This window comes from Coenobita brevimanus, chromosome 57 (assembly GCF_032717465.1).
Source record: "Coenobita brevimanus isolate Jiangsu-jjx chromosome 57, ASM3271746v2, whole genome shotgun sequence".
In the NCBI taxonomy this organism is placed as follows: domain Eukaryota; kingdom Metazoa; phylum Arthropoda; class Malacostraca; order Decapoda; family Coenobitidae; genus Coenobita; species Coenobita brevimanus.
Window position 1 is genome coordinate 9,913,650 of NC_137010.1, and position 27,500 is coordinate 9,941,149.

The 27,500-nt window shown below is 42.4% G+C and overlaps 1 protein-coding gene across 1 annotated transcript in view; it reads left to right on the forward strand.

Moving 5' to 3' along the window:
* The window catches only part of Rph (Rabphilin), a 123,869-nt gene that overhangs the window by 37,542 nt on the left and 58,827 nt on the right, over positions 1-27,500 (forward strand). The window contains exons 3-6 of the mRNA XM_080274484.1: positions 26-155; positions 8,663-8,939; positions 14,355-14,481; positions 17,220-17,332. Coding sequence (XP_080130610.1) covers positions 26-155; positions 8,663-8,939; positions 14,355-14,481; positions 17,220-17,332 — 647 coding nt within the window. The remainder of the gene's footprint in view (positions 1-25; positions 156-8,662; positions 8,940-14,354; positions 14,482-17,219; positions 17,333-27,500) is intronic.

Sequence of the window (27,500 nt, forward strand, 5' to 3'; positions counted from 1 at the left end):
TCACTGATCTCCCTCCCTCCCTCAGCCGATTGGTGGAGAAAGTGGAGGCGATGAAGGGGCGAGTGCAGGGGAACGGAAACAACAACTGCATACTGTGTGGGGAAGGGCTGCCTGTCCTTCGCACTTCTACACTCCTATGCGCCGACTGCAATAAGGTGAGTTTAGTTAAGGAACCCCAGAAATTGTCTTCTTTACGTTTTCTTTGAAGTTTGTTTTGCGCCGTTTACTGATACTAGTGTGGTTATTGTTTTGGTTATTGTTATTATTATTATTATTATTATTATTATTATTATTATTATTATTATTTTCATTAGAACAGTGTAATAATTATCATGACTATTATGCCAGTAAGTTTTATTTCATTTATATAAATAATATACCGTCGTCATATGCATCACCAATTTAATATATTCCCTCCCGCATTTCCCACCCACAGGCCGGCAGCGTAGAGTGAAATAAACAGCAGTGTGTGTGTGTGTGTGTGTGTGTGTGTGTGTGTCACTTTACAGCCGTAGTTGTGTGTGTGTTGTGGAGTGGTAGCCGAGAGTTAGGTACCATGTTCCTGGTAATGGTGCCGCGCGAGTGATGGGGGCAGTTGGCTATGTGGGGTTAGGTGAGGCCGAATGTGGTAGACTGTGTGTGTGTGTGTGTGTGTGTGTGTGTGTGTGTGTGTGTGTGTGGATAGGTATTTGTGGATAGAGTTACAATGAAAAGATGAAAATTCCTGTGATTAGGGTGACATATGGGAATGTAGCAGGTTTTGATAAGATGTCTATTTATATACATATATATGCACACACACACACACACACACACACACACACACACACACACACACATATATATATATATACAACCATTATATGTCAGTATATATATATGCCTACTGTACGTACGTCCGTACATACATACGTACATACAAGCATATAATATATTTATCTGTCAATCTATCTATTTTTCCGTCCATATATCTGTATTACATCATAAAATTCATCCCATTACCCCCTAACAAAGCTTCGGTAATGCGATCTGTTTTTTGCCATGGCCAGGCGTCGATCCCGTGGTTCATTAATTATGTTATCGACATCCAAAGTTTTACAATTATAATGATCTAAAAATTAATTGGGCACTTAAAGTAAAATAGTTATATAACTTCCGTACCAGTAGTTTATTTTATTTGTTTATTAATTTTTTATTTAGCTTAAGGAATAGTGATTTGAAGGAAAATGTATATGGGTCAAAAAATTAAAATACTTATCAAAGTTGTGTACTTTTTTTTTGTTTTTAGTTTTGTTTTCCGTACTGAGAGGGTTTGTTAGGGGTTCCAGGTGGCATAGGAGGCTTCGGAGCACCTGTTTTATCTTGTAATGTTGCATATTACACCTGTTTTATCTTCTGATCAATCACTCTAGCAAACTCCGTGGGGTTTAAAATTATGTGGATGACTTTAAAGAGAGTATCAAGGTGCAGTTATAATAGTGTGATAAATCGCTAAAAATAAGGTGTTACAAAGCCTCAGTGCCAGCTAGAATACGTCCCTCCAGAGCTCTCCACCCTTCAGTTGCCCCTCTCATGCTGGGAACAAGTCTAGTATCCTCCTTCAGCTGACGCCAGAGGACTTCATGGGTTAAAGGAAATAAGGCAAGACGTAGGCTGTACTGAGTTACTTCACTTACCCCAGACCACTTCCTGAAGCATTTACCTAAGCATTTCCTTAAGTTTATTCCAAGTATTTCCGTAATTATATCCCTAAGTATTCCTCTAGTATTTCCCTAAGAATTTCCTGAAGTATTCCCAAAGCAATTCTCTAGGTATTTCTCTAAGTATTTTCCTGGTATTTCCCAAAGCGTTCCCCAAGTATATCTCAAAAGTATTTCCATAATATTCCCCATGTATTCCCTGTGTGTTCTATTTTGGGTGAATGGTTCAGGCCGCCAGAACTTTCACATATCGGTCTGACACGCACTTCAGCAACAGAATCTGGAGAGTAATTCACGGTAACTCCAGCGCTGCCTGCCAAAGTGAAATGAGACGCTGCTGTTCAGAGAGATACTGAGAAATGATTGAACGGATTTCGAGCATGCTTCTTGGATTTTAACGGTAATGTTTGCGGATTGTTAAGTAGTGAAGAAAATGAGTGTGTATCTTCTATAAATAATGCTAAATTCCAGAGTGTAAGTCGGGGAAAATTGTTTAGGGTACAGTTTAAGATGTCAGCAAAAAATTAGGCTCATAGATTGAAAATTTAAACTGATTTAGAAATTCATACGTTTTTCATTATATAGTTCCCACATTGTACAGTTTTTTGGTGTGTTCACAGTTCAAAATCTGTGTTCACTTCATGCAGCTGCATTAAAAAAAAAAAAAAAAAACGAAGAGAGATGCAAAAATTACTCCAGGAAGTGACAAAAATGATCCCCAGATTGAGAAATAAACCATATACATAACGCTTTAAAGAACTGCATTTTAAAATATAGTTAAAACACGGAGTATGAAAGCATTAATTAAAGGTTTACAATTATCAGAGGCAATGATGATAAAATACTCGACGTACTTCAGGGCAGACCAATTAAATGTCACAAGAGATAATGGTTGAAAAAATAATTAGCAGACAAACATTTCCTGCCAAACAGAGTGAAACATTTCCTCCTCAGCTAATATATATATACATTTGGAGCAAATTACGAAATTGCCAGGTGAGAATACTAACATTAAAAAATCACCTTGTCATGCACCTGACTTGCAATACCCAAGGTCAGGGCTGAGTGAGTGAAAAAGCCAAGTTGAATATTCCCTGCTGCAAACACGATATACACAACTAAGGCATTGAATCTCTCTCTCTCTCTCTCTCAAGGGTTTGCAAATAATCTCAGCCAACCCCTTCGGTACCTTAACGTCTTCAACATCTTACTCTTGGTGTTTCCAGACAAATTTATCCTGCTAGAAGGAGACCGTCTCGTAGAAAGTATATTGGAATGGAACACGATGTAATTGATGCACTCAGCTATCGATGTATGGCTGGATGGTAACGTAACAACAATAAAGACGTTCTATTGTATATTTGTAAAGATGAGTGTAGCTTCCTGTCATCAATTGCCAGTCCGGAAACAGTTATTTCCATTACTGTTAACTTTCCCACACTACAAACACATGAACACACACACATGAACACACACACACACACACACACACACACACACACACACACACACACACACACACACACACACACACACACACACACACACACACACACACACACACACACACACACCTTTCTTTAGTATGTATAGAGTGGTGGAAAATCCTCTCACGGCCAACCAGTCAGTGCCATCCCCTTCAAGGTGGGGTCCTCAGGGATTGGACTGCCATAGACTAGAATATTTCGTTTTTTGTGGCATCAGTGACTTAAAAATGTAAGGCCATCACTAGGGGTTAAAACTTGAACGTACTGTAAGATCTCTCTCTCTCTCTCTCTCTCTCTCTCTCTCTCTCTCACACACACACACACACACACACACACACACACACACACACACACACACACACACACACACACACACACACACACACACACACACACACACACACACACACACACACACACACACACACACACACACACAAAATCCGCAAATATATATAAGCATCAAGCGTGCGGGCAACTTGATCCTGCCTCTTCACCTCCACTCTCATCTTACACCCACATCAAGAATTTTTCACTGGTTTTCAATGCCTATGGAAAAATATAGCGTATTGGTGCCATGAATTATCGCTCACACCCCAGTTACCACCCTCATCACCACCACCACTACTTAACCCCTTTAGTACGAGGAGTATGTGTACAGGAATAAAATGGCGTGGTGGTACAGGGAATGGAATGAATAAGAGAACAGAATGAAGAATCTCGTGGTGAAGGGGTAAACGAGGATAGGGAATGATAAGGGTGTGGGTATGTTGAGGTTTACCCCCACACCATTCACCCCCACACCACTCACACTCACACACACCCCCACACACCACCCAGCTCCACTAACATTAAACCAGCAGACTCATTAGGTAAGTAAATGTGGAGGATAAATTTATATATTACCGAGTCGCTCATGATAAACGCATTTTGATCGTCCATATCTTTTGGTTATATCTGTGAGTAATGAGCCCTTGCTGGCCACAATATCATGCTCTTCTTTATATTAATGTTTGGGGTATAATTTATTGTTTATTATAATGTGCATCTGCCTCCCACATAAATTCTTTCTGTGCCATGTTTCCTTGTGGTGGAGAGGGCTGCCTTCACGCGGTGGCAGCGATGTAACGGAGCCACTCCTTTGCCTGATTATGCAAACGTCCCTCAGCTGGCTCCCTGTCCCCCGAAGAGAAGATGGTGGGCTGCAGGATGAGGGCGCCTTCAGCCTGCAGTCCACTGGGTTCACGTTACATCCGAATTTGCTACTACTACTACTACTACTACTACCACTACTACTACTACCACTACTACTACTACTACTACAACTACTATACTACTACTACTACTATACTACTACTGCTACTACTACTACTGCTACTACTACTGCTACTACTACTACTGCTACTACTACTACTACTACTACTACGACTACTACTACTACTGCTACTACTACTACTACTACTACTACTATGACGCCTTATTTCATGGTTGGTGGTGGCAGATGTTTTTAGTCAGCCCACGGGACACCTTTCTTTAATGAAGCTTTATAAACAAATCTCTACTAATCGCCTCACCACGAGCGGTCTGTACGAACCAGAACAAAATCGTCTGGCAGTAGCGAAAACGATATGTAGAAGACGTCCTTGAACTGAAGGGGTTAAAGGCTGTTTCTGGTTCAGAGAGTTCTCAGCCTTTCTTTTAAAGTTTTCCTGATTTTTTTTATATATACTGTTTGGTGGTTCATGCTTTTTCCTGCCAGCTACAGTTGGAGAGAGAGAGAGAGAGAGAGAGAGAGAGAGAGAGAGAGAGGAGGGGGAACTTCTGCTATGCTATCCATTTCACGAACTCACTATAGATGCCCTACTGATAGCCTGTCCCAACACCAACTGCCTCGAAACGACCACAAGTTGTATTGGTGGTGACTCTGCCGTGTTCCTTGTATTTCCCTTTATCCTCTCCCATTCATCTCAGTTACCATCGTTCCCTTTCCCTTCCTTCCCTTCACTTCCTTTCTTTCTTTCCTTCCTTCCTTCCTTCCTTTCTTCCTTCCTTCCATCCTTTCCTTCCCCAACACATTTGCTTCTCGCTCCCTCAAACATTTTCGTCCTCTCCTTTTCCCTTACCTTCCCCATGGCTAAAGTTTGGATATAACCCTCCCCACACATTCCCCTCCCTCTACCATACATCCCCTCCCCTCCCCCACGCCTATCCCTCCCCTCCCCCACGCCTATCCCTCCCCTTCTCCATACGTATCTTCCCTTCCCTCACCCTTCCCCTCCCTCCCTCCCTCACACTTCGCCTACTTCACCTCTTTTCCTTCAGTTTCCCCATCTCACCTCTTCTCCTTCCCCTTCCCTCCTTCATCCCCTCCTAAGTACTTCCTCATTCCTGTATCACTGACCTAATTTTTTTTTTTCGCTCTCCTCTCCCTCCCCTCCCTTCCTCTCCCTAGTCCCCTTGTCTCTCCTGCAGTCCCTTCCCGTCTTCTCATCATTTCCCCGCTTTCCCTCGTCCCCGCACCCTTTCTCCCTCCCCTCCTCATCCCTCACTACCCCGTCATTCCCCTCTTCCCTCCAAACCTCTAGCCTAAAATCAGAATCCTCTAATTGTTATCTGTTTTTCCTACACCTACACGGAACTCAGAAGGCTATCATTTTTTTTAGCTTGCTCCGTATTAGCTGGGATGTGTAGCTGCGTTTTAGCTGGGAATTATAAATGGCCAGTTGGATGCAAAAGACAGCCAGCAAGGGGAGTGTGTGTGGTGTACGGGGTGAGAGAGAGAGAGAGAGAGAGAGAGAGAGAGAGAGAGGGAGGGAGGGAGGGAGGATGCATTATGCATAGACCATAAATCCTTGTTGTCTGAGAGAGAGAGAGAGAGAGAGAGAGAGAATGACATAGATGCAACACATTTTACATTGCCGTCGAGGTGGTCATGCCTTATTATAAACAGTGCGTCTTATTAAAACCATGGAGGTAAAAGAGTGGATTTGAACAGTGAGAAGTAAAAGAATGGATTTGAACAGTGAGAAGTCTCACCAGTTTCTCATACTTTATTTGTATTACACAGAACGCTGATTCCCCATTTACCAATCCATTACACAGGCTCCCTCCCTACCCACCTCACCCTCTGGAAAAGAAGCAAGCATGCGGGAATACTCTGCTAGGAAATTTTATAGGAGGGTTGGAAATCAGATATAAATACTCCCTCCTGCACTTCATTGCAACTAAACTTCTGATGTAATTTTATAAGAGCATTTGTGGTAATCGAAATATGATGCTTGGAAATTTCATCGGATGGTCGGAAACTTGCCATGGGTGTTTTTTCGTATTTATCTCACCATCTCATTGAAATCTTTCGTAACATTGTGGGGTTTTCGTTGTTACGGTGAATTTTTCTGGTGGTAAATTTATTAGACGTGTTAGAAATTGTGTATAAATATTTCAGCACCCCAGTTTCACCTTAACATATCAGTCTTCTGCGTGATGTTTGATTACAGGTCGTCCTGATACTTATTATGTTACCTTTTGCTTGGCGATTTCCTAGGAAGGTTCGACATTTGGTACTGACATATTTTCATCTCTTATATTTTACCAATCATGGCAAACTTTCAACTTCTTTTAAAACGTAGCAAGTATGTGTAGTAGTTAAAGCTTAATTTTATGCTACGAAAATTTCTCGGGAAGGATGAAAATTTTGTGGACACCTTCCTTATATCCCCAGTTCACTGCAGCTGTTTGCCTGATGTATAAATGTTGGCAGTAGTTGATCCTGTCCTACGTGGTCGTCTTTTTCATTCGCGTCTCAATACTTCCACACGATTATATTCGGCTTAGGAGGACCATTAGGAGCTGGTGGAGCTTCGTGCAGCCTTCATTTGTCCTTTCACTACTCGGATGCTCTTTGACGAGGAAATAACTCGGCTTGTGGTGGCGAGAATTTGATAAGACAAAACCTCATCGCAGCAGAGGGGTTAAATCTGCTGCTGGGAATTTCGGAGGAAGGTTGGATAATAGGCACAGACCTCTCTTCTCTTATATTATGACATTTTATCAATGCTCGTAATCATTTAATATTTTTTGTTTTTGTGTGGATACCATCAGAGTTGAAGTTGGTGCTAGGTAGAAGAAAAGAAAAGCATTCATATATTTCACGAATATTTTTAAAGTGAAAGTATTGTAGTGGTGTCAGGCTTGTTCCAGTGTCCTTGAGGTTAAGTTCATTCCGCTGTGGATTCGAACAAGCGCCCATTCAGCCAGTGTACACAATACTATATGGTTACCCCCCCTCCAAAAAAGTATTTTTTCATTAAGTGGTTATTTATAGTTTTGGTCCAGTTATTGTAGCTACTAAATTTAATTAAAGCCGTACATATGAAAATTAAAAGTTTTTCTTGAAGAGCACTGATGGGAAAAATGACTGATTATGTGAAATAAAATATTTCCTAAATGGAATAACGGTATATCCATGTTACATTGTTTTCCAGTCAGCACACCGGAAAAAAGTTAATGTTTTTGTGCAGTCAGTTGTTTTGCATTTGTAGTTATAGTAATGCAGTTGTATATATAAAACATGTAATTGCATTAGGAATGTTACAGCAGGTTTTGAAAGACCATATTCCGTTCATAGTTTAAAGGGTACAGAGTTAGTTGGATCGCTAGTGGATTCACGTTTGGCCCAGTAAAACAGATCATATTCCGGAAACCTCCCTTCATAAGCCTTGTTAGGAAGGGCAAGGAATTAAATTAGTTAACCCCCTTGCAGCTCACGTTACGTTTTCTGTGCTTCCTGCTTAATTAGGCAGACCCCACCTGCAGTGTTTTAACAGGTGAGGGGGAAGGAGGTAAAAAAGAGATTTTTATACTGTCCTTTCATTTATTTATTTTAGTATATTTATTATAGTTATATATATATTTTTTTGCTTCATTTCTTGTACATGCCTTTTTTTGACACCGGTGGAAGGTAGTTATAGCCATTTCAGTTCGATTACTTTATTTTTTCCTCGTGCTATCTTCTGAGGATTTTGGTCTGCTCACGAGGGACGTACAACTAAAGTAGTTTCATATAGCCTTCATTCTAACCCCCTCACTGCTATCCTTAACTGAAGAAGAGCGTGTGGTAGTGGCAGATATATATTACAAAAGATCGTGCGGAAAAACTTGCTATAATATGTAAAGAGGCTGAATAATATTGTTTTTTATTTTATCAGGCGTTTTTATTGGTCTTTGTTTTTTTTCTGACACGCCAGTTCTGAGGTAACACGTAGGCTAATTGATTGTTTATGATGACTCTCTCTCTCTCTCTCTCTCTCTCTGTATATGTCTTTCTGTCTGTCTATCTATCAATCTGTTTTGTTTTTTCTCCTCCACTTACACCCATCCATCCCCATATCAACATCACTGAATCCCCTGACAAAAAAAAAAAAAAAATACATGAATAGATTAAATAAAGCCTGCAATTACTCTCCCCCTTAACAGCGGGTGTGCAGCAAGTGCGGGGTGGACACACACAACCCCACCGGAGAAAAGCTCTGGCTCTGCAAGATCTGCGCCGAGACTAGAGAGATGTGGAAGAGATCAGGCGCCTGGTTCTTCAGGGGCATTCCCAAGCACATCCTACCCACGTCATCTTCGTCGTCTGCATCGTCGTCTGCGTCGTCGTCGTCGTCGTTCTTCTCGTCCTCGTCCGCACCCACGTCGACGAGGAGGAGTCGCCCTGCACCACCCAGGAGGGCTCATACGCTGGGGGTCAAAAGTAAGAGAGAGAGAGAGAGAGAGAGAGAGAGAGTGAGAGAGAGAAACACCTGAGGGTACATTTGTGTCGAGAAAACTTGAGAGAGAAAATGTGTCTGAGAAAAGGTGTGTGACGGAGGCATTGGAAAGTTAGTGAGAGAGAGAGAGAGAGAGAGAGAGAGAGAGAGAGAGAGAGAGAGAGAGAGAGAGAGAGAGAGAGAGCATTGTTGGAAAGAAAAGATAGGAGTGTTGAATTACTTGAAAAAATAAAGAGGGGTAGATTGCAACAGTGAGGAAGTGTGTGTGTGTGTGTGTGTGTGTGTGTGTGTGTGTGTGTGTTGTGAAGGAGGAAAAGATGCATTGAAGTTTTATAAAGTTAGAAGTAATAGAGAGAGTGAGTGGGTTCGTACGCTTTTAGTCTAAAGATGTATTCTGTCCTCCATTTCTCCTCTGGTTGTTTCTTTCCTGCTTGAGTTTTTTATTGCGATGAAAAAAAATGGTAAGAGCAGTGGAAGTAGGAGTGTTGGGGAATGTGTCTGGAGTGCGTCGAGTTGATAGAGACTGTGATTCGCTGAAGATGTTTAGCTGAGAAGTTTGTTAAGTATTGGGTTGAAGTGACTATCCTTGGTTGGTATGGTCAGATGTAAAGAATGGATGTAGTTGGGGGATTTAAAAGGGTATGTATGGGTGAGTGTGAAGGTGGTAGGAAGCATGGTAGGTCAAGAAGAAAGTGGGTGGATATGATAAACAGGTATATGTGAAAGCGAGGTGTGGATGTGAAGGTTGGTCGAGTTAGGCAGCAGACAGACTGTGGAGTTGACGGGAGAATTTTGTACGAACCATCAGTGTAAAAAAAATTGTCAGTCCTTTTATTTATCTTTATAGCCAACGGATTTACTCTGACAGATATTTGGAAAGTGATATAGAGCCGGGATTCCAGGGGCTTGAATGACGTGTGGATGATTGTATAGCCTATTTCACTGGACCTGCTGTTGATACTTCACCCACTTCGCACTTTGTCTTTCCGTGTTTCTGGATCCCACTCATGTCATCTTTAACAAGGAAAGAGAAACATGATGATGATGATGATGATGATGTTGATGATGATGATGAAGATGAGGAGGAGGAGGAAGAGGAGGAACCCAACACTTAGAAATTTTTCCCTTCCATTTATTTTCAAACAGTAGGTTGCCAAAATTAAGACTCACTGATTTGGGTCTGCCTGGCTAAGTTAAGTTTGAAAGACTTGAGATCATAGGCAAAGGGACAGGTGAGCTGAGGAAGACAGGTACAGAGTTGTCGCTGGTTTAGCCTGTGTCAGTGGAGGGTGACGCTCCCAACAGTCAGACTGCCGAATAACCCTAAACTTTTGTAATTCTTTAAACCTGTTTGCCCGCCTTCAGCAGGAGGATTCCGAAGTATCTTTCACTTCATAATTTTCTGATCACCAGTATGGGCTGGATCAAAGGCGCTTCACGGCTGATCTAATATTTCTTTCGCATCTTGGTCATCCTTCTTTCAGACTTTGACCGAAACTTTTGGTATTGCGTCTGACTTGTCCAGGGTCTTTTGATACAGCCTGGCAGATATCCAGTCTATAAGCCGCCCTCTTTCTCTTTGACCTTCGATTTTTGCCAGTGTAACAAATATTTCCGTGCTTGGTTTTAGCTTCCCTGTCGTGGACGTCCTCTGGTTCTATTCCAAAGTTGTCATCTTGGGTGGTTCATTCACTGACTTACCTGAGAGTATTTTTCATTAACCTCCACACTCGCATGACATCTTCTCTGTTGTTATATTTATGTTTAGTACGGACGATTTTATTCAGCTCACATGAGATTTCTGCAACTGGAGGAGTTAGAAAAAGTTTGAAAGTAAAATTGTTTGGTGATAGCCGGGATAAAGCTAAAAATAGGTCATCGTAGTGAAGGGGTTATTGGTCTTGTATTTACCATTCTGATGACTTCGCTCTTCACCGCCCCAGGTACTTTGATAAACATACATTACAACCGTGTGTGTGTGTGTGTGTGTGTGTGTGTGTGTGTGTGTAGACATTCGTTATGATTCAGTGATGTGCATACCTTCCATCTCCACCATTTAGATATGAAGAGATTTATGTGTAAACGATGCATACAAAATCGATTACACATACAGTCTTTCACTCAGAAACACAGTATCAGAGAACACACTTTTCTGCACGCACCTCTCGCCTTACACCCCCCAAACCTCCCACACCTATACCCTTGTGCGAAGCATTGGGTGGGGGCGAGGTGCTTCCCCACTGACAGGATGTGGTATCGATCAGCCTTTCGGATCACTTGCTCTTTCAGGTCCCGTAAGCATTAGTTTGAGTGTTTAGTGGTAGTAGCAAGATAAAGCCAGAAAATTACCATATCGGACTGAAGAGGTTAACAGCGGGAAAAAACTCATAATACGTTCACTGGGGAAAGTTCTCAGATATATAATGTGGAGATGAGCATATGTTTTGGTGGTTGAGAATAAAACAAAGAAAAGAAATAAATAAAAAAAAAAAAATCACCTTCAGAACCCAGCTTGTCCCTTCTCAGTTATTTTATTTGGTGATTGTGTTTTTCGTGATATATATTCACACACACACACACACACACACACACACACACACACACACACACACACACACACACACACACACACACACACACACACACACACACACACACACACACACTCTCTCTCTCTCTCTCTAAAGGGACGACTTTTATTAGAACTTTTTCGCCTTTCGTCATTTGTCCTACCCATGAAAAAGGGAAGGGAGGAGATTAGAGAGAGAGAGAGAGAGAGAGAGAGATGTATCAGAGAATGGAGGAGTGTATGCGTGAGAAAAAGAATGGAAAGTGAGAGGGAGGGAGAAAGTTTTATGGAGGATTGTGAGAGATTGAAACAGTGACAGGAAGAGGACAAATGGAGGTGAGAGAGAGAGAGAGAGAGAGAGAGAGAGAGAGAGAGAGAGAGAGAGAGAGAGAGGTATATAGAGACATGATAGGTAGATAGATAAAAAAAAAAAAAGAGAAACAGACCGACTTGGTAGGGATGGGTTGGTGGATGGATGAACTGATGGATAGATATAGATAGATAAAGAAATAGGTAGATAGACAGATAGAAATAATACAGATAGACTGACAGACAAATAGACAGATAGGAAGAGAGATGGATAGGTAGGAAGACAGACATGGAGGGAGACAGACAGCCATATATACTTAGGAAAGGTAATTTTGATTCTGATATTGCAAAGGCGTCACACTGAAGGTGGTGGGTGTTTGTGACCAAGTGGTGGGTGAGGTAGGTGGACTGCAGGGGATCAGGCCTTTGTTGGTGTGTCGTAGGTGGGTAGCTGAATCTCGGGAACGGGCTACGTATGTTCAGTTATAAAGAAATGTTAATAGAAGGAATACATACATAACTAGATAAAACATATGTATACGTATTGTTCGTATGCAGAGAGAGAGAGAGAGAGAGAGAGAGAGAGGCTCATCGTAATCCTTGAAGCGTCCTCTCCTTAAGGTATAATGTTAAGGGTGAGAGAGAGAGAGAGAGAGAGAGAGAGAGAGAGAGAGAGAGAGAGAGAGAGAGAGAGAGAGACAGACAGACAGAGACAGAGAGAGAGAGAGAGACAGACAGACAGAAAGCATGTATGTGAAAATGAGAAAAAGAGACAGGAGATGGATTGAGTGAGAGAGGGAGAGGAGGAAGAGGGAGAGGTAAGGAGGAAGAGGGAGTGAGACGACGGGAGGTGATGGAGAGAGAGTGAGGGAAGAGATTGAGCGTGGGTGGATGAGAGAGAGAGAGAGAGAGAGTCGATGTGAGAAAGAATCAGTGAAGTGAACAGATACACGAGAAAAGAGAAAGTGAGAAAATGAAAGCGAGAGAGTTTTAAGATAATTGCTTCCTTCTGCCTCGTTACCCCGCCTCTCTCTCTCTCTCTCTCTCTCACACACACACACACACACACACACACACACACACACACACACACACACACACACACACACACACACACACACACACACACACACACACACACACACACACACACACACACACACACACACACACACACACACACACACACACACACACACACACACACACACACACACACACACACACACACACACACACACACACACACACTATTGAGGTCCGTCAGCTAATCCACCCACAAAACTCAGTTGTTGTGGAAATCAGTGGTCTCATCCTGGGTCGCCCTCTTTCAGTTGGGTGATGGTGGATGGATGGAGGGTTGGATGGGTAGATTTTTGGGTAGATAGATGGGTGGATGGATGAATGGATGGATGGACAAATAGGTAGTTGGATAAATAGATGGATGGATGAATGAGTGAAGGAATGGCTAGACAAATAGATGGATGGTGGCTGGCTGGATGGATGAATAGAGGGAGAAGTGGATAAGTGGATGGATGCATCCTTCCCTTCTTCATCCCTCCTTTACTTTACTTTCGTCTCTCTTTAATTCCTTTCCTGCACATGCTCTCTCACCTTTCCATCATTCATTTCGCTGCCATCCTCTCAGCCGTAATCCTCTTCTCCTCTTCCTTTATTCCTTTATTTTTGTATCTCCTCAGTCCTCACCCTTTCCCTCTTCCCACTTTATTTCTCTTTTCTTTCTTGTGTTGTCTCCTTTCTCACCTCATGTCCTCCTATCTCACTAATTCTTATCCATTTTTTATTCCTCCTCTCTTTCTGCTTTTCTTTTCCTCCGTAATTCTTCTTCACAGCTTTTCCTTTTTCATTCCTCCCTTCTTCTTTCCTTCCATTGTTTTCCCACATTTCTCCACCATGCCATTCCACTCGTATTTCTCATTCTACCTGGCATGTCCGCGTAAGCCAGGTTGTGGATATGTTTATGGAACATCGGTATCAGGGGTTGTGGCCGCTGCCTCAAGATTCACTCGTACACGAAATATCATTGCATCATACTGAAAACTGGAGCTGTTATCGTAGAGAGTTGAAGATGAAGTGTGCGCCCCCTCCCCGATCACCCAAGTGTAGTCCTTGTGTATAACCTAACTGAGTCTGTAGGTGTACCCATACAAATGTCATTCCTTATATTGATAAATGTTGATCTTTTCTTGCCGGGTAGGTGGTTATGCCCCCTACCAAAACCCCTAAGCATGGTTTATTGTTATCGGTTAAGTACATTCGCTTTGGTCAGTGATAACACAAAATTTCGCCTTTTTTTCCTAATACTGGGTTGGGGTCGGCGATCTCCTTACCCGAACCGTATACGCTGACTGTACATGGTGTTGTTACCTTCCTCTGAGTCATAAATAGACAAATATTCAGCACTGTAGTTTGAATCTTGTGGCTGTGTGTGGCGAACAGACAGAAAGTGTGAAATATTATAATATGCAGTGGAATATCTTTTCTCTTTGCCCCGTTGCAGCAGGAAGTGTGAGTGGTAGCTGTGACGGTGATGGTGACGGCAGCAGCGAGGACGAGGCACAGCGGCGACTGAGGAAGGCTGCCAGTGAGTGTGTGCCCCACGACGGCGACCACCACCACCCACCCAGGTAAGCACTGACACGGTGGATCAAACATCGAGGCGCCAGATGTACTAGAACGGCGATTAATTCCCTTTTTTTAAATTCTTTTGGTCTTCTTCGAATTAGGTCATCATTAATATCTATAACAGGCAACCTTCAATGCCTATCATCACAGGGTGTACTACCATCGCCCTGCCCCACCTTACACAACCATCCCAGGCTCCCTACCATAACCCATATATCTTATCCACCTTTTTCTATCGTCATTTATTTCTTTGACAAAACTTTTACTCCTCCTGAACTTTCTTTGCTTGAGTTGTACAATACCGATATTCTCCACTTTTTCTACTCTTTCCATTTTGATGAATATTCTCTCTTAGTAGCTGCGACTCATTTCTTTATTTCAGGTTATCTCCACTCATCTCTCCTCATCTTTCTGGCCTGTCATTAATTCTCTTCCTCATCTTTATGGTCTCTGATTAATCCTCATATCCCATCATCTCCTTGGTATGGTTTCTTTCCCATCGTAGCGCGGGATGAAGCTACTGCCTTATCAAGATTGTTTTTTTTTCTCTCTCTCTTTAGATTTTAATTTCCAGACTCTCCTTTAACCTGAACGAGATGGTAATAAGAGGAGGGTTGGCCTGTTCTCAAGATTGTCACTTCATTACTAGACTCCTCTGCGCTGAATAAAACTATCGGACGGTACGAAGATAATGATATAAAAGACGCCGTGGTGCTGAAGGGGTTAAGGGACAATTTTTAACCTCTTCATCACCACAACTCTCCGCTAAGCTAATTAAAATCACCTGTAAACAGCAGGAATATAGAAGGACGTTGTGGTATTGTACTCTTTTCCCTCTAAATGGCCCAAATTTACCACCTCTCCATGCTGATTTGTAACTAGGGATATACCACTGGGATGTTTGGTAGTCACGAAGAAGTGCTAATGAATGGATGGAGCCGTAGCATTGTCTTTTTTTTTTTTTACTAAGTTACGTGAAATACTGTGCAAAAAGACGAAACTGTGGGTCAAATTAAGGTGAAAGAACTGTGAAGGTGTTCATCTGTTCATCTAGAGAACGTCTTTGGTATTTTGTACGGCTGGTTTCATACTTTTTTTTTTTATATACTCTCTCTCTCTCTCTCTCTCTCTCTCTCTCTCTCTCTCTCTCTCGTACTAATGGGGTTACATGCATCACTCATTAATTTATTTCGTGACATCACTATTGAGTTGAATAAGATCGTGTGGACGTAGCAAGAGTAACTAAACCAAGACGTCCTGGTTGTGAAAAATGCTAACACGCCAAGAAATATAATAATAATAATAATAATAATAATAATAATAATAATGAGTGCATGAGGTGTGAATTACGTCTCATTACCTGCCAGTCTGTGTGTTCACGCTTATTAAGTCCGGACCCTCGCCTCACTTCACTTAACGACAGTAATTAAGTGCCAGGCGAGACGAATTGCTCCCTAAAAGTTGGATTCCAGTATCTAAAGATCAGGTAAAGGGATGCGATGAAGTAGCTCCCACGTTCCTGTAACTCACTCGGATGAATAAAATCGTCTGGCGTTACTTGATTGCTAGAGTTGTCCCCGTCATGAGAGGGTTAAATCAGTAATACCCAGGCTGCCATGACTCACTCCAGGCTGAATGACATCGACTGCTGTTGGCTGGAATGGAATACTTGAGGAATGCTTGTGTTGTTTCCGAGGTTTAGCTGGATTGATTTGTGAATGGGGCGGGATACACTGCTGAAGGCATTGTTTGACCTGCGGACTGCTGGTTGGCCATCCCCGGTATAGATGATGAAACGAGACATGTTCCGATGGACGCCAAAAATACCGCTGAGCCTGTTTTGAGTTCCATCTTAAGTTTGATCTCTGCGTTCACGTGAACTGATTTACCCCCCCAGAACGCTGAGAGTATATGAGGATAAGTAAGGGTGTTTTCGTGTGTGTGTGTGTGTGTGTGTGTGTGTGTGTGTCTGTGTCTGTGTGTCTGTGTGTGTGTTACAGAGGTCACGAAAACGCACCTTATCGCTTCATCCACCAAGCCTTCTTATCCCGACCCACTCTCCTGCCCTTCCCCAGCACACCACACAGGCGTCACATAGATGGCGGCAGTGAATGTAACCCAGACATCATCCTTGTCCTGGGAACTCTCCTTCTTCGCTACTTACACCACCTTCTGTTACTGTCGTTCTGTGAGCCATGTCCTCTTTCACTCCTTCCCATCCCTCATCCTCATCCCTCCACAACCCTCCCACGTATGCTTCTGGTGTGGCGAGGGGTGATGGGTACGTGTTTGAAGGACGTATAGTAATTTCCTGCAGCTTAAATGATCTAGATTGTGATAGCCTAGCCTCGGACCCTCCCACCCCAGGGCTTCTAATGCTCATAAGCCATTAATAAGAGACTGGATGTTACCCTTCAGTTATTTAAATCAGTCTGGCTTTTTTTTTTTTTTTTTAGTTTATTCTCACTACCTGAAAGCGATTGTTTTTAACATGAAAGGCGTTTCAGACTGGAAGGATTAGGTACAACCACTGTGGTCTGTTCAGTTCTAGAGATCTTTTGAAGTTTCATAAAACTGTTAGTTAATTACCTGTCAAAAAAAAATAAATAAAGTGAAGAAGTTAATATCCATTCCCGTAATCTGTGCCCGTCTCGCCACCTGTTTTGTACCTGCATAATTAGTCCCCATTCTACCTGTATTTACACCTGTACCTGTAACCCGTGCCCTCCCCCACTGGCAGGTCCCGCAGTGTGTCCCCGTCTCCCTTCCGCGTGGACTCGCAGGACTCCGTGGGTGCAGGACGCGGGGACTCCTCCGATGACCACGCCTCCGATAGGTCACCGCTCTCGCCAGGTCAGTCTGGGGAAAGTTAGACTAATCTTAATATTTTTTGTGTGGTTTTAGGTCAATTCAGATGTGTGTAGATAATATTGTAGTGACTTTAGTTTGTTCAGATGTATTTCATTGCCGTTTGGTCACTGAAGGCTGTTGGGGTAATGTTTGAGATTTAAAAAAGAATAGGTCTTTTTATGTTTATTTCGGCAATTTTTGAGTTTTTAGGTCAGTTCAGATTACTTTGAGGCTTTGAAATCAGTTCAGGTCTGTTTTTAGAGCTGTGTGTGCATTTTTTTTTTTTTAACAGATTCAGGTCATTTATTGGGATTTTAGGTAAGTCCAGGTCATTTTTTCGTGTAAATAGGTCAGTTTTGGTCGTCTGGGGGTTTCAGGTCAGTTCATATCAGTACAGGTCAGTTTCAGGTCATCTTGTCATTTTAGGTTAGATCAGGTCAAGCTTATTGAGGATTAACGTCATTTTCAAATTTTTCAAATTAATAACAACAAGAATAATAGAATTAACAGTAATAATAATAATAATAATAATACCACAGATCGTTATTATTATTATTATTATTATTATTATTATTATTATTATTTCTATTATTGTTGTTGCTGTTATTGTTACTATTAGTGGTAGTACCGGTAGTAGTAGTAGTAGTAGTAGTAGTAGTATTTTTATTGTTACTACTACTATTACTACTACTACTACTACTATTATTATTATTGTTATTTTTATTTTTATTATTATTTTTATTATTATTATTATTATTACCGGACTCCCACCAAGAGCCAATTAAAACTTTAAGAGAGGCAATTCTGATTCTTACTAAATCTATGAAATTTAAAAACAATTAATGTTGAAGGAATATAAGCACCATGGCAACTGACGATATTATTGAAAACGATAATTAGCACTTCTCACCCGGATGTAGAAATCGTACGCTCCGATTGCCCGGGAATTTTAAAAGCAACTCAGTAATTGGCTGATAGATTTGCAAGCGTGGCTGCTCTTGGCTCTCGAGTTTTTCCCGCGCTTTGTTGAGGCTTTGTTGACGTTGAAAATCTGGCGGGAGTTTTTTGTTTTTCACGTGGTTTTGTTGACATTTTGGAGGTTCAGGCATTTTCCACGTGGTTTTGTTTACATTCGGATGCTTCAGACTTGCAGGAGTTTTTTTTCACATGATTTTATTTAGCTTAGTGTTTTATATTGGCCCGAGTTTTCCACGTGTTTGTTTTTCCGTATATTGTAGTTTTGTTGCATTGAATATAACGGGATTATTTTTTTCACATGGTCTTTTCTATATGTTCGTGTATATAGTAGCACTAGGGCATCAAATCAGACCGGTTTTCCACACGGCCTTGTGTATATATTGTTGGATATGTCAGGTGTGGTGCATTGCTTTCCGTGGCGTTTTCAGTTACTTGTCATGAAAGAAATTTGCGTCATTGAAAAAATAGAGGGTAGTTTATTCACGTTAGTCAGGCTTCAGACATCAGCATAGAGCAATGTATCACCAAGGCAGCAGCATCACCCCTTTCATGTAATTCCTGTCCCTGACCCTGACCTTGACCTTGACCTTTGAACTTTTCGAACTTCTTTGTCCAAAATCTAATCACCTGTTCTTGTTCCCTGTCGTTGTGCAAAGTGTGGTGCAGTGCCATCTAGTGTTGTTCCCATAATATTCCCAACAGACAGACAAATGCCATCTAGTGTTTTCCCATAATATTCCCAACAGACAGACAAACAAACATATAACCTTCTTGGCTGGGATACTTATATAAACTTTTAACAATATTCTCAACGTTCCTCTCTCTCTCTCTCTCTCTCTCTCTCTCTCTCTCTCTCTCTCTCTCTCTCTCTCTCTCTCTCTCTCTCTCTCTCTCTCTCTCTCTCTCTCTCTCTCTCTCTCTCGAGAGAGAGAGAGAGAGAGAGAGAGAGAGGATAGCCTATTTACTCCAACCAAACCTTAGAAAATGCCAAACGATTTAAAACTGATATTCCTTTTAGAACACAATATTCATTACCTTTCTCCCTCTCTTTTATTCTCTCTTTGTCATCAAGTGCATTGTGTCTCCCGGGGCTATTGTAAAGACTCGTTCCTTCCTCCAAGCCAAAAAAAAAAGAAGTATATATTGTTTGTTTAGGGCAGGAGATTGTGGAAGAAAACAGATGGGAAGTGTGTATTTTTATGTACCCTACTCGGAGGATAGATTAGACAGTTTTTTTTTTTCTCGAAGCCAAGCGAAGTCCGTATATGCGCAGTCGGTGGCCCACAACTTCACATATCACCTCTTGGCCGCAAATACTTTCTTCCCAATACTGAAACATGCTTGTGCTGTCTAACTGAAAACCAATACAGTGTTCCCAGCGGGGGTGTATTTGTGACAGTCGGTGGGTCTAGCAGATTGTCAGTTAAGACCATTTTATGTATTCAGACCCTTAAATTGGTCACTGTTTAATCCGGGGTTCGATCTGGGGACCTTTCGGTAAACAGTCCATTCCTCTACCGCTTAATCGCCACTTCCCCCATGCAGGAAAGAAGCTTAAAATGAAATGAAGGGTAGCGGTCATGGGAGATAAGGTTAAATAGTATAGTTATGCAAAAAGTTTATGATTGATTGTACCAGAGTTGGGATAATGTTAAGGAAATAAATGTGTAAGGAGAGGCTGAGAGGTGAAGATGCTGCCATTTCTGTGATGTGAAGGAATACGTGCAAAGGACGGCACAAAGGGAGGAAGTAAAGGACTGCAGCTGAGTCAAATAATGCAGAGGAGAATGAATAAAGAATGTCTTGAGTGGGAGAGGACGAAGGCGTGCGGCTGAGTCGGAATTATAGTGAGAAATTTATGTGTGAGGAAAAGCTGAGTGGGAGAACAGGGAAGGCCGGCGGTGAGAGAGAATGATGTGGAGGAGGATTGTGTATGTGAAGGTCCAGTGGGAGGGAAGGAGGAGTTTAGCTGGATCAAAATAATGGTGACGGATGTACCATGTCGGACACTAATATCGATCTACTTCATAACGATAAATAACGAGGGAGCAAACAATAACTTCTGAAACCTATTGAGTCGCTCTTTGGAACTCAGCAATTTTTTTGAGGATGATGTGTAAGAATTTCATATTCATTCGTCTTAAATTGGAGCAATGCTCATGACCGCATTATTGTACATGTGTAGGAAGAGAGGAAGGACTGGAGATGACAAGGATAAGGGGTGCATGTAGGAGGGCGGCGTGGGATTGAGTGAAATAGTGCGTTGGAGGCGAGGTAAAGAGTGAAGATAGAAGTTAAAGATTATATTGAAGAGGAGAGCTATTGAGTGCAGGAAATGTGTGTTAGGGACAAGGAAAGGATCATTGTTAAGAGGTATGTGTTTGATGGCTGCGTGGGGTGGATTGAAAGAGGGCATAACAGCCAAGATAAAGATAAATATAGAATAATATAGAATAGAGGGTTTGGGGTGGAGTAAAGGGAGTGCATTGGGATCAAGAAAGACAGGATAAGGGTAAAGGATGTATGCAGGGGGCGGGATGACGAAGGTGATTGTGATTGTTTGGTGCTTGTAAGAATAAAGTAGCAGCGTCATTGAATAGTAAAGATAAACAGACAGATAAATAACTAAGTAAACCTTCTTCACTATGAGAGGAGTCCTTTTAACCTGAATATAATCGTTTGGTGGTTTAAAAAATAATGCAGTATAGAGTGAAGTGTCTAATATAGTTTTTACTCCTGCATTGTAAGACACCTCCAATCAAGCTCAATATTTTCCCCTTCTACTTGGCAACCAGCGTCCCATCCTAGCGTCCCCGGGAACACAATCACTGAGGCCTGAACAGAGAGAGAGAGAGAGTGAGAGAGAGAGAGAGAGAGAGAGAGAGAGAATTTGGCGTGGCTGAGAGCGACTGAGAAGGGACAGTGAAAATGACACGCTGGCAAAAGTAATAATGAAGTCTTGATTTGTTTTTCTTTTATTCTATCTATTTGTTCACCTTCAGACGATTTTATTCAGCTTAGGAGAGATTGTTGGAATTGAAGGCACTATACTGTACAACAGCCACCATCAACCCCTCCTGTGCCGAAACGCTTCCGTGGCTGAATAAAATCGTCCGGTAATAACAAGAATATAAAGGACGATTTCTGGATGGAGGGCTTATTCCGTTTTCTTTGAGGATTTGTACACGTTAATTGGTGGCCGTTTTTTTTTCACCCCCTTGCGTGCGAGAACCATTATTTTTTTTCTCGTATCCTTGTCACCGCCAGACGATTTTATTCAGCTCCCAGGAGACCGTTCCTGGTGAAGGGGTGTAAATGTTGCAAGAATGAAATGTAAAAAAAAAGGTAATATTGCAGAATTGGTCGGGTGTCTTTTTTTCCTATTATTATTATTATTATTATTATTATTATTATTATTGTTTTTTTTTTTTCGATTTACATCCGTCAGTTGCCTCCTTCCGTCTCTCTCTCTCTCTCTCTCTCTCTCTCTCTCTCTCTCTCTCCTACCTTCTTCCGTTCTTTCCTTCCCCTTCTTTCCATACTTCTCTTCTTTTTCTTTCTCTCCTTCTTCCTTCATTTTCATTTCTTTCTCTTCTTCTCCCCTTCCTTCCTTCCTTTATTCACTTCCTTCATCTACTGTCATTTTTTCTCTTCTTGCTTCCTGTTCTGTTTCTTCCTGTCAAATCTAACTTCCTTTTTCTCTCTTTCCTTCATCCTTCCTCTCAGTTCACCCTCTTTTCTTATTCCATCTCTCTTCCTTCTTCCTTTTTTCTATCGACTTCCTCCTCCTCCTCCTTCTTCTTCATCTTTCTTCTTCTTCTTCTTCCTCCTCCTCCTCCTCCTCCTCCTCCTTCTTTCTTCTTCCTCCTCCTCCTTCTTCTTACTTCTCTTCCTCCTCCTTCCTCCTTCTAAAGCCTGTGTTGAGAGATAAAGGGAAAGCAATATTCTCTCTCTCTCTCTCTCTCTCTGTTTCTCTCTCTCTCTCTTCTTTCTTTCCCTCCTTTCTTCCTTCTCATTTTCCCACCTCATTTTCCTTTCATTTTTCCCTCCCTCCCTCCCTCCCTCTTTTATTTCCTCCCTTCCCTCCCCTCTGCTTCGCTACCTTCTCTCCATTTAGAATCCCTCTCTCCCTCTTTCCGCTCTCCCCTCCCCTCCCCTTAACCACCCCCTCCCGTCCGTCCCGTACCCTCCCTCGCATCTCACTCCCTCCCTTCCTCCTTCCCTCCCTTCTTCCCTGCCTCTCCTCTCTCCATCCCCCTACCCTCCCTTCCTCCCCTTCCTCCACCAACCCTCCTTCCCTCCCTCCTTCGCTGCCCACTCTTATACCTCCTTCTCACTCTTTTATTTTACTCCCCTCCCTCCCACCCTCCCTCCCTGTCTCTCTCACGATCAAATGCGTTTTTCTCCCTTTTTCAAAGCTGACAAGAAAAGAAATCTTATTTTTCTTCGGTTATAAAGAAAGGCGCCAAGGAGGTAGGCAGGTAGGGAGTGAGTGAGGGAGGAAGGGAGGGAGGGAGGGAGGTTAGGAGGTAAGGAAGGAGGGAGAGAGGGAGGCAAATTAGTTGATTGGAAGAAAGGCGGACATGACAGTTTGTAGGTAGGTTGGTTATTTAATCAGTCGGTCGCTAGGCAGGCAGGTAGGTAGGTAGGTGGGTCGGCAGGTAGGTAAGCAGGCAGGTAAGTACTGTGGTAGGTTGGTAAGCAGGTAGATAGGTGTGCAACAGGTAGACAGGAGAGTCGTGAGGTAGGTAGGTTAAGTTGGTATAGTTAAGTAAGCAAACAGGTACACTTAAAGATTCTAAATACAACCCAGTCAAAACGACCATGTAATTCTATCGCATCATTCATTATCCATTTATTTCTATCCTTTATACGATTTAATTAACCACAGAGATAACTGGAACTAGAGGTTGACAGCCTTTCACAGCTGCTGGCATAAGTATCAATCCACTCCAGCACGATAAATAACGATGCACTGAACGATAACCTCTAAAACCCAATCCAGTCTTCATTGGAACCCAGTAGTCTCCTCAGAATATTGCGTAAGAGTTTCATAATGGTTCGGGCAAATACGTGGATCATATTACACTCTTTCACTGTGCCTTATTGCCCTCTCGCAGACTAAAAAAATGGTCTGAAAATAATAAGGATAATAATGACATCTTTGCGTCTTGTTTATAGAAGGCTCAAACTTGTCCTTACTGTAGATACGTGGGTACATAGGTAGGTAGGTAGGTAGATTGGTTGGTATTTAGGTAGGTAGGCAGTATGGTAGGTATGTATGCAGCAGGTAGATCGGTTGGAAAGTAGGCAGGTAGATGGGTTGGTAGGTAGGTAGGTAGGTTAATGGTGCACGTAGGTTGCTAGACCGGTAAACAAGAAGCTAAACACACACACACACACACACACACACACACACACACACACACACACACACACACACACACACACACACACACACACACACACACACACACACACACACACACACACACTAATAATAATAATAATAATAATTCACACCATAACCTAAGCACTGCATGTCACTCATAAAACCTGACCGGAACCCGTCTCTAACTTGTTCCAAACACTTTCCAGCCGGACCCCAACGTGACCTGAGCCGCGCCCCCAGCCGAGAGAGCACGGGGGGCGCCGGGGGGTCGGGGGGGGAGGTGGGGGGGCTCCTTCTCTCCCCCTACTACTCCCCCACCCCCCACCAGCTGAGCCCCTCGAGATCTGAGCTGAGGAGGGACCAGGCCATAGATCGATCCCCTTCGCCCCTGCTGAGGTGAGAGAGAGAGAGAGAGAGAGAGAGAGAGAGAGAGAGAGAGAAATGGAACCAGAGGATAAAAAAGGAGTGAGGAAGGAGGGAGGAGACTAAAGAAGAAGGAAGGAAGGAAGAGAGAGAAGGAGAAGAGAGAAAGATGAAGGAATGTCGAAAGTAGTGAGGAACAGGGAGTGCAAGGAGGGAGTGAAGGAAGGGAAGAAGAAAAGAATGAGAAGGCAGGGGGAGGAGAGAGAAGGAATGTGAGGAAAGGAGGGAAGGAAAATGAATAGATAAATGAGGGGAAAGGCGAGAAAGGGGAAAATGAAGGAAAAGTGAGTATGGGAAAGAAGGATGGAGCAACAGGTAGATGTGGAAGAGGAACGAAGGAAAGGAGGAAGGAAGGAAACAAGGAAGTAAAGAATATATGTGAGGATAAGGAAGGAAGGAATGTAAGAAACAAGAAAGGAAGGTGAGAAGGAAGGAAGAAAGGAAGGAAGGATGTCTTGATGGATGGAGGGAAGCAAGCAGCCAGGCAAGAAGTGTGAAGTATAAGAGAAAAAAGAAGGAAAGTGAGAAAGGGAGACTTCGAGACAAAAAATGGGAGAAAGTATTGGCAAGAAAATAAATGAGCTTTTTCTGTTTTGTGTATTTAAAATGATGTTAAAGGGACCGAAAATATCAGTCGGATCGTGATTAGAGAGAGAGAGAGAGAGAGAACAAAGGGAGAGGGGAGTCAGCCTCTTTTACTGGGTCACAGATGGAAAGATAGAGTGGGAGGGGAGAAGGGAGAGAAATAAAGGGAGGGAGGGACAAAGGAAGAAGGGACATGTGGCAGAAAGGAAGGGAGGGAGAAAAGGAAGGGAGGGAGGAGGGGACGGGGAAGAAGGAACAGAGGATAGGAAGGAATGAGAGAGTGAGAGAAGTAAGAAAAAGAGGGAAATGAGAAAAGTGAAGAAAATTGGACAGGAAGAAAGGAAAGGACGGAAAGAAGGAAGAAAGGAAAGAAGGAGAGTTAGAAGGAGAAAGGGAGGGAATGAAGTAATGGAAGAAGAAAGCAGAGAAAGAAGGTGGGAAGGAGAAAGAGAGGGAGACTGGGGGAACAGAGGAGAGACAGGAGGGCGAGGGGAAAAGAAATGAGAGAAAAGTTGGAAAGGAGATGGAAAAAAGTGAGAGAGGGGAGGAAGGAAGAGAAAGAGGATAGAGAAGGGGGAGGGGAGGAGGAAAAGAAGGAATGAAGGAAGGAAAGGAAGGAGCAAGGAAAATAGAGAAGGTGGGTAGGAGAGACAGTGAAAGAAAAAAAGATAAAGGAAAGGAGGTAGAAGAAACGAAATGAATGTTGGAGGGAAGAGAAAAAGGAAGGAATGAGGAGAGAGGGAGGCTATCGAAGGAGAGAAGGAGTAAAGCAATGAAGGAAAAGAAAGAAGGATAGAGAGAGGGAGAGAAGGGAGGACGGGTAGAGGGTAGGGAGGGAGGGAAGGATGTCACAAAAGAAGCGAATGAAGGAAGAGAGAAGGAAGGATACAAATATTTTTTAAAAATGGGGGAGAGTTACGAGTTACATAGCTACGTAGATCCATAGAATACACAGACTTTACGATCCTTTATAGGAAGTCCTGGCTTTCTATTAATAGCCAGACTTTCTCCTAATTACCGAAGTTTGCGAAGAGGGTAGCAAAGCAGAAGGCCGCCCCCCACCCTTAAGACCTTTGGTAATCAGTGTGCACAAGTTGGAGAATAGGGCAGCAAAACACAAGGTCCTCCCAGCACATTTAAACTCCCTCGTAATCATTATCATCATCAGCAGCAGTAGCAGTAGCAGCAGCAGCAACAGCAGTAGTAGTAGTAGTAGTCAGTAGTAGTAGTAGTAGTAACAGCAGCAACAGTAGTAATAATAGAAGTAGTAATAGTAGTAGTAGTATTAGTAGTTGCTGCTGCTGCTGTTGTTGTTGTAGGTTCATCTGGTTCATCTAAAATTTGAACCCGGTGGACTGCGACTGAAGTTGGCGTCATTGAGGGGAATGGGGAGAGAGATGAGGGATGTTTGCATAACTGGGTAGTGGATCCGCTCAGTTATATCTGTGCCACTACGTAAAGGCTGCCCTCTCAAACACAGTCTGTGCGGTAGAATAAGTATGCACAAAATGTTGCATGACTGAAAACCTTGAAAAAAAAAAAAAAATAGTACGGTGGGAAATAGTAATGTAATAAAGTTACTAATCATGACTAATTGTTGGCATTTTTGTGACCCCTGGCCCATCTGGACATGAACCCCGTATACTGCCAGCGGAAGTTGCTCGTGTCCCGCAATTCTCCATGTTAATTTTGGGGACAGGGGGGAGCTGAGGCACGTCTGTATAACCTGACCGCGAAGCCACCCGGTTATGTTAATGTTAGCACTTGAAGGCGTCCCTTTTCGGTACTGGTAACAATAATATTAGAAATGTTGATTTACTTGTGTTTTTTTTCTTCGGTTATCATGATATCTACAAAAGAAATCGCTATTAATCGTGTACAGGATAATCTAAGTAACATATGCGGATGGGTTTACGTTAATAGATGAGTATAATAATTTATTGGTGCATTTATTCCCAGAGAGGAAGGCTGGAAGGCACTTAAGTCGTTGATGCTCAGGCACTTTAGCCAGGACATAACTCACTGTTGTTGGCAAGGTATAATTACGTGAAATTTACGGCCGTATGCATAAACCTGATACGCGACGGGGAAGGCAGACCCCCGATGTTTGACGGACAATTGGCCTACTTCCTTGGTTAGTAGGTGTGATGGACCTGCATCCCATGTTATAGTGTACGTGTAGCAGTGAGTTAGGGATTAATTGTATCACCATAACGGGTGACAAATTGGCCAGCAACTTGCATACTCGGATCTCCAATGCCTTTTTATTTATTTTTGTATATGAGGCACATCGTTCTTTTTTTTTGCCTAGGAAATGCCAATAGTTCATAAACGCAGTCGAAACAGTAGCTAACAAGGGATAATTTTGGCCAAGATACTACAACAGGCCTTTCTTAATCATTTGAATCCGATTTTTGGCTTATTCGCGTTGTTTCATTCAGTGTAGTCATCCCTCCAGTGGCAGATGTGTTTCCTAAGCAGAGTATAGTTTGTGACGGTAGCAGGAATAGAATGAAATGTACGTCACTAGATTGAAGGGATTAACCTGAACTAAATGACTTTGGAGTAATCACATTGTTGAGTTAATAAAGAATGTTTCAAGTCGTTTTCAGAATGAGAGATCCTATTTAGTTTTGAAAAATGTCAAAGGACAACGAGAATAAACCGGAGAAATCGTCAGTGTAGTGAAAAGAGATACCGGAAAATTGGTTGTAATCCTTCCAGCACAAGATATCATTCTTAACACATCACTGTCAGCCTGCTTGTTTGTATCACCCTTGCTGCCTTCACACG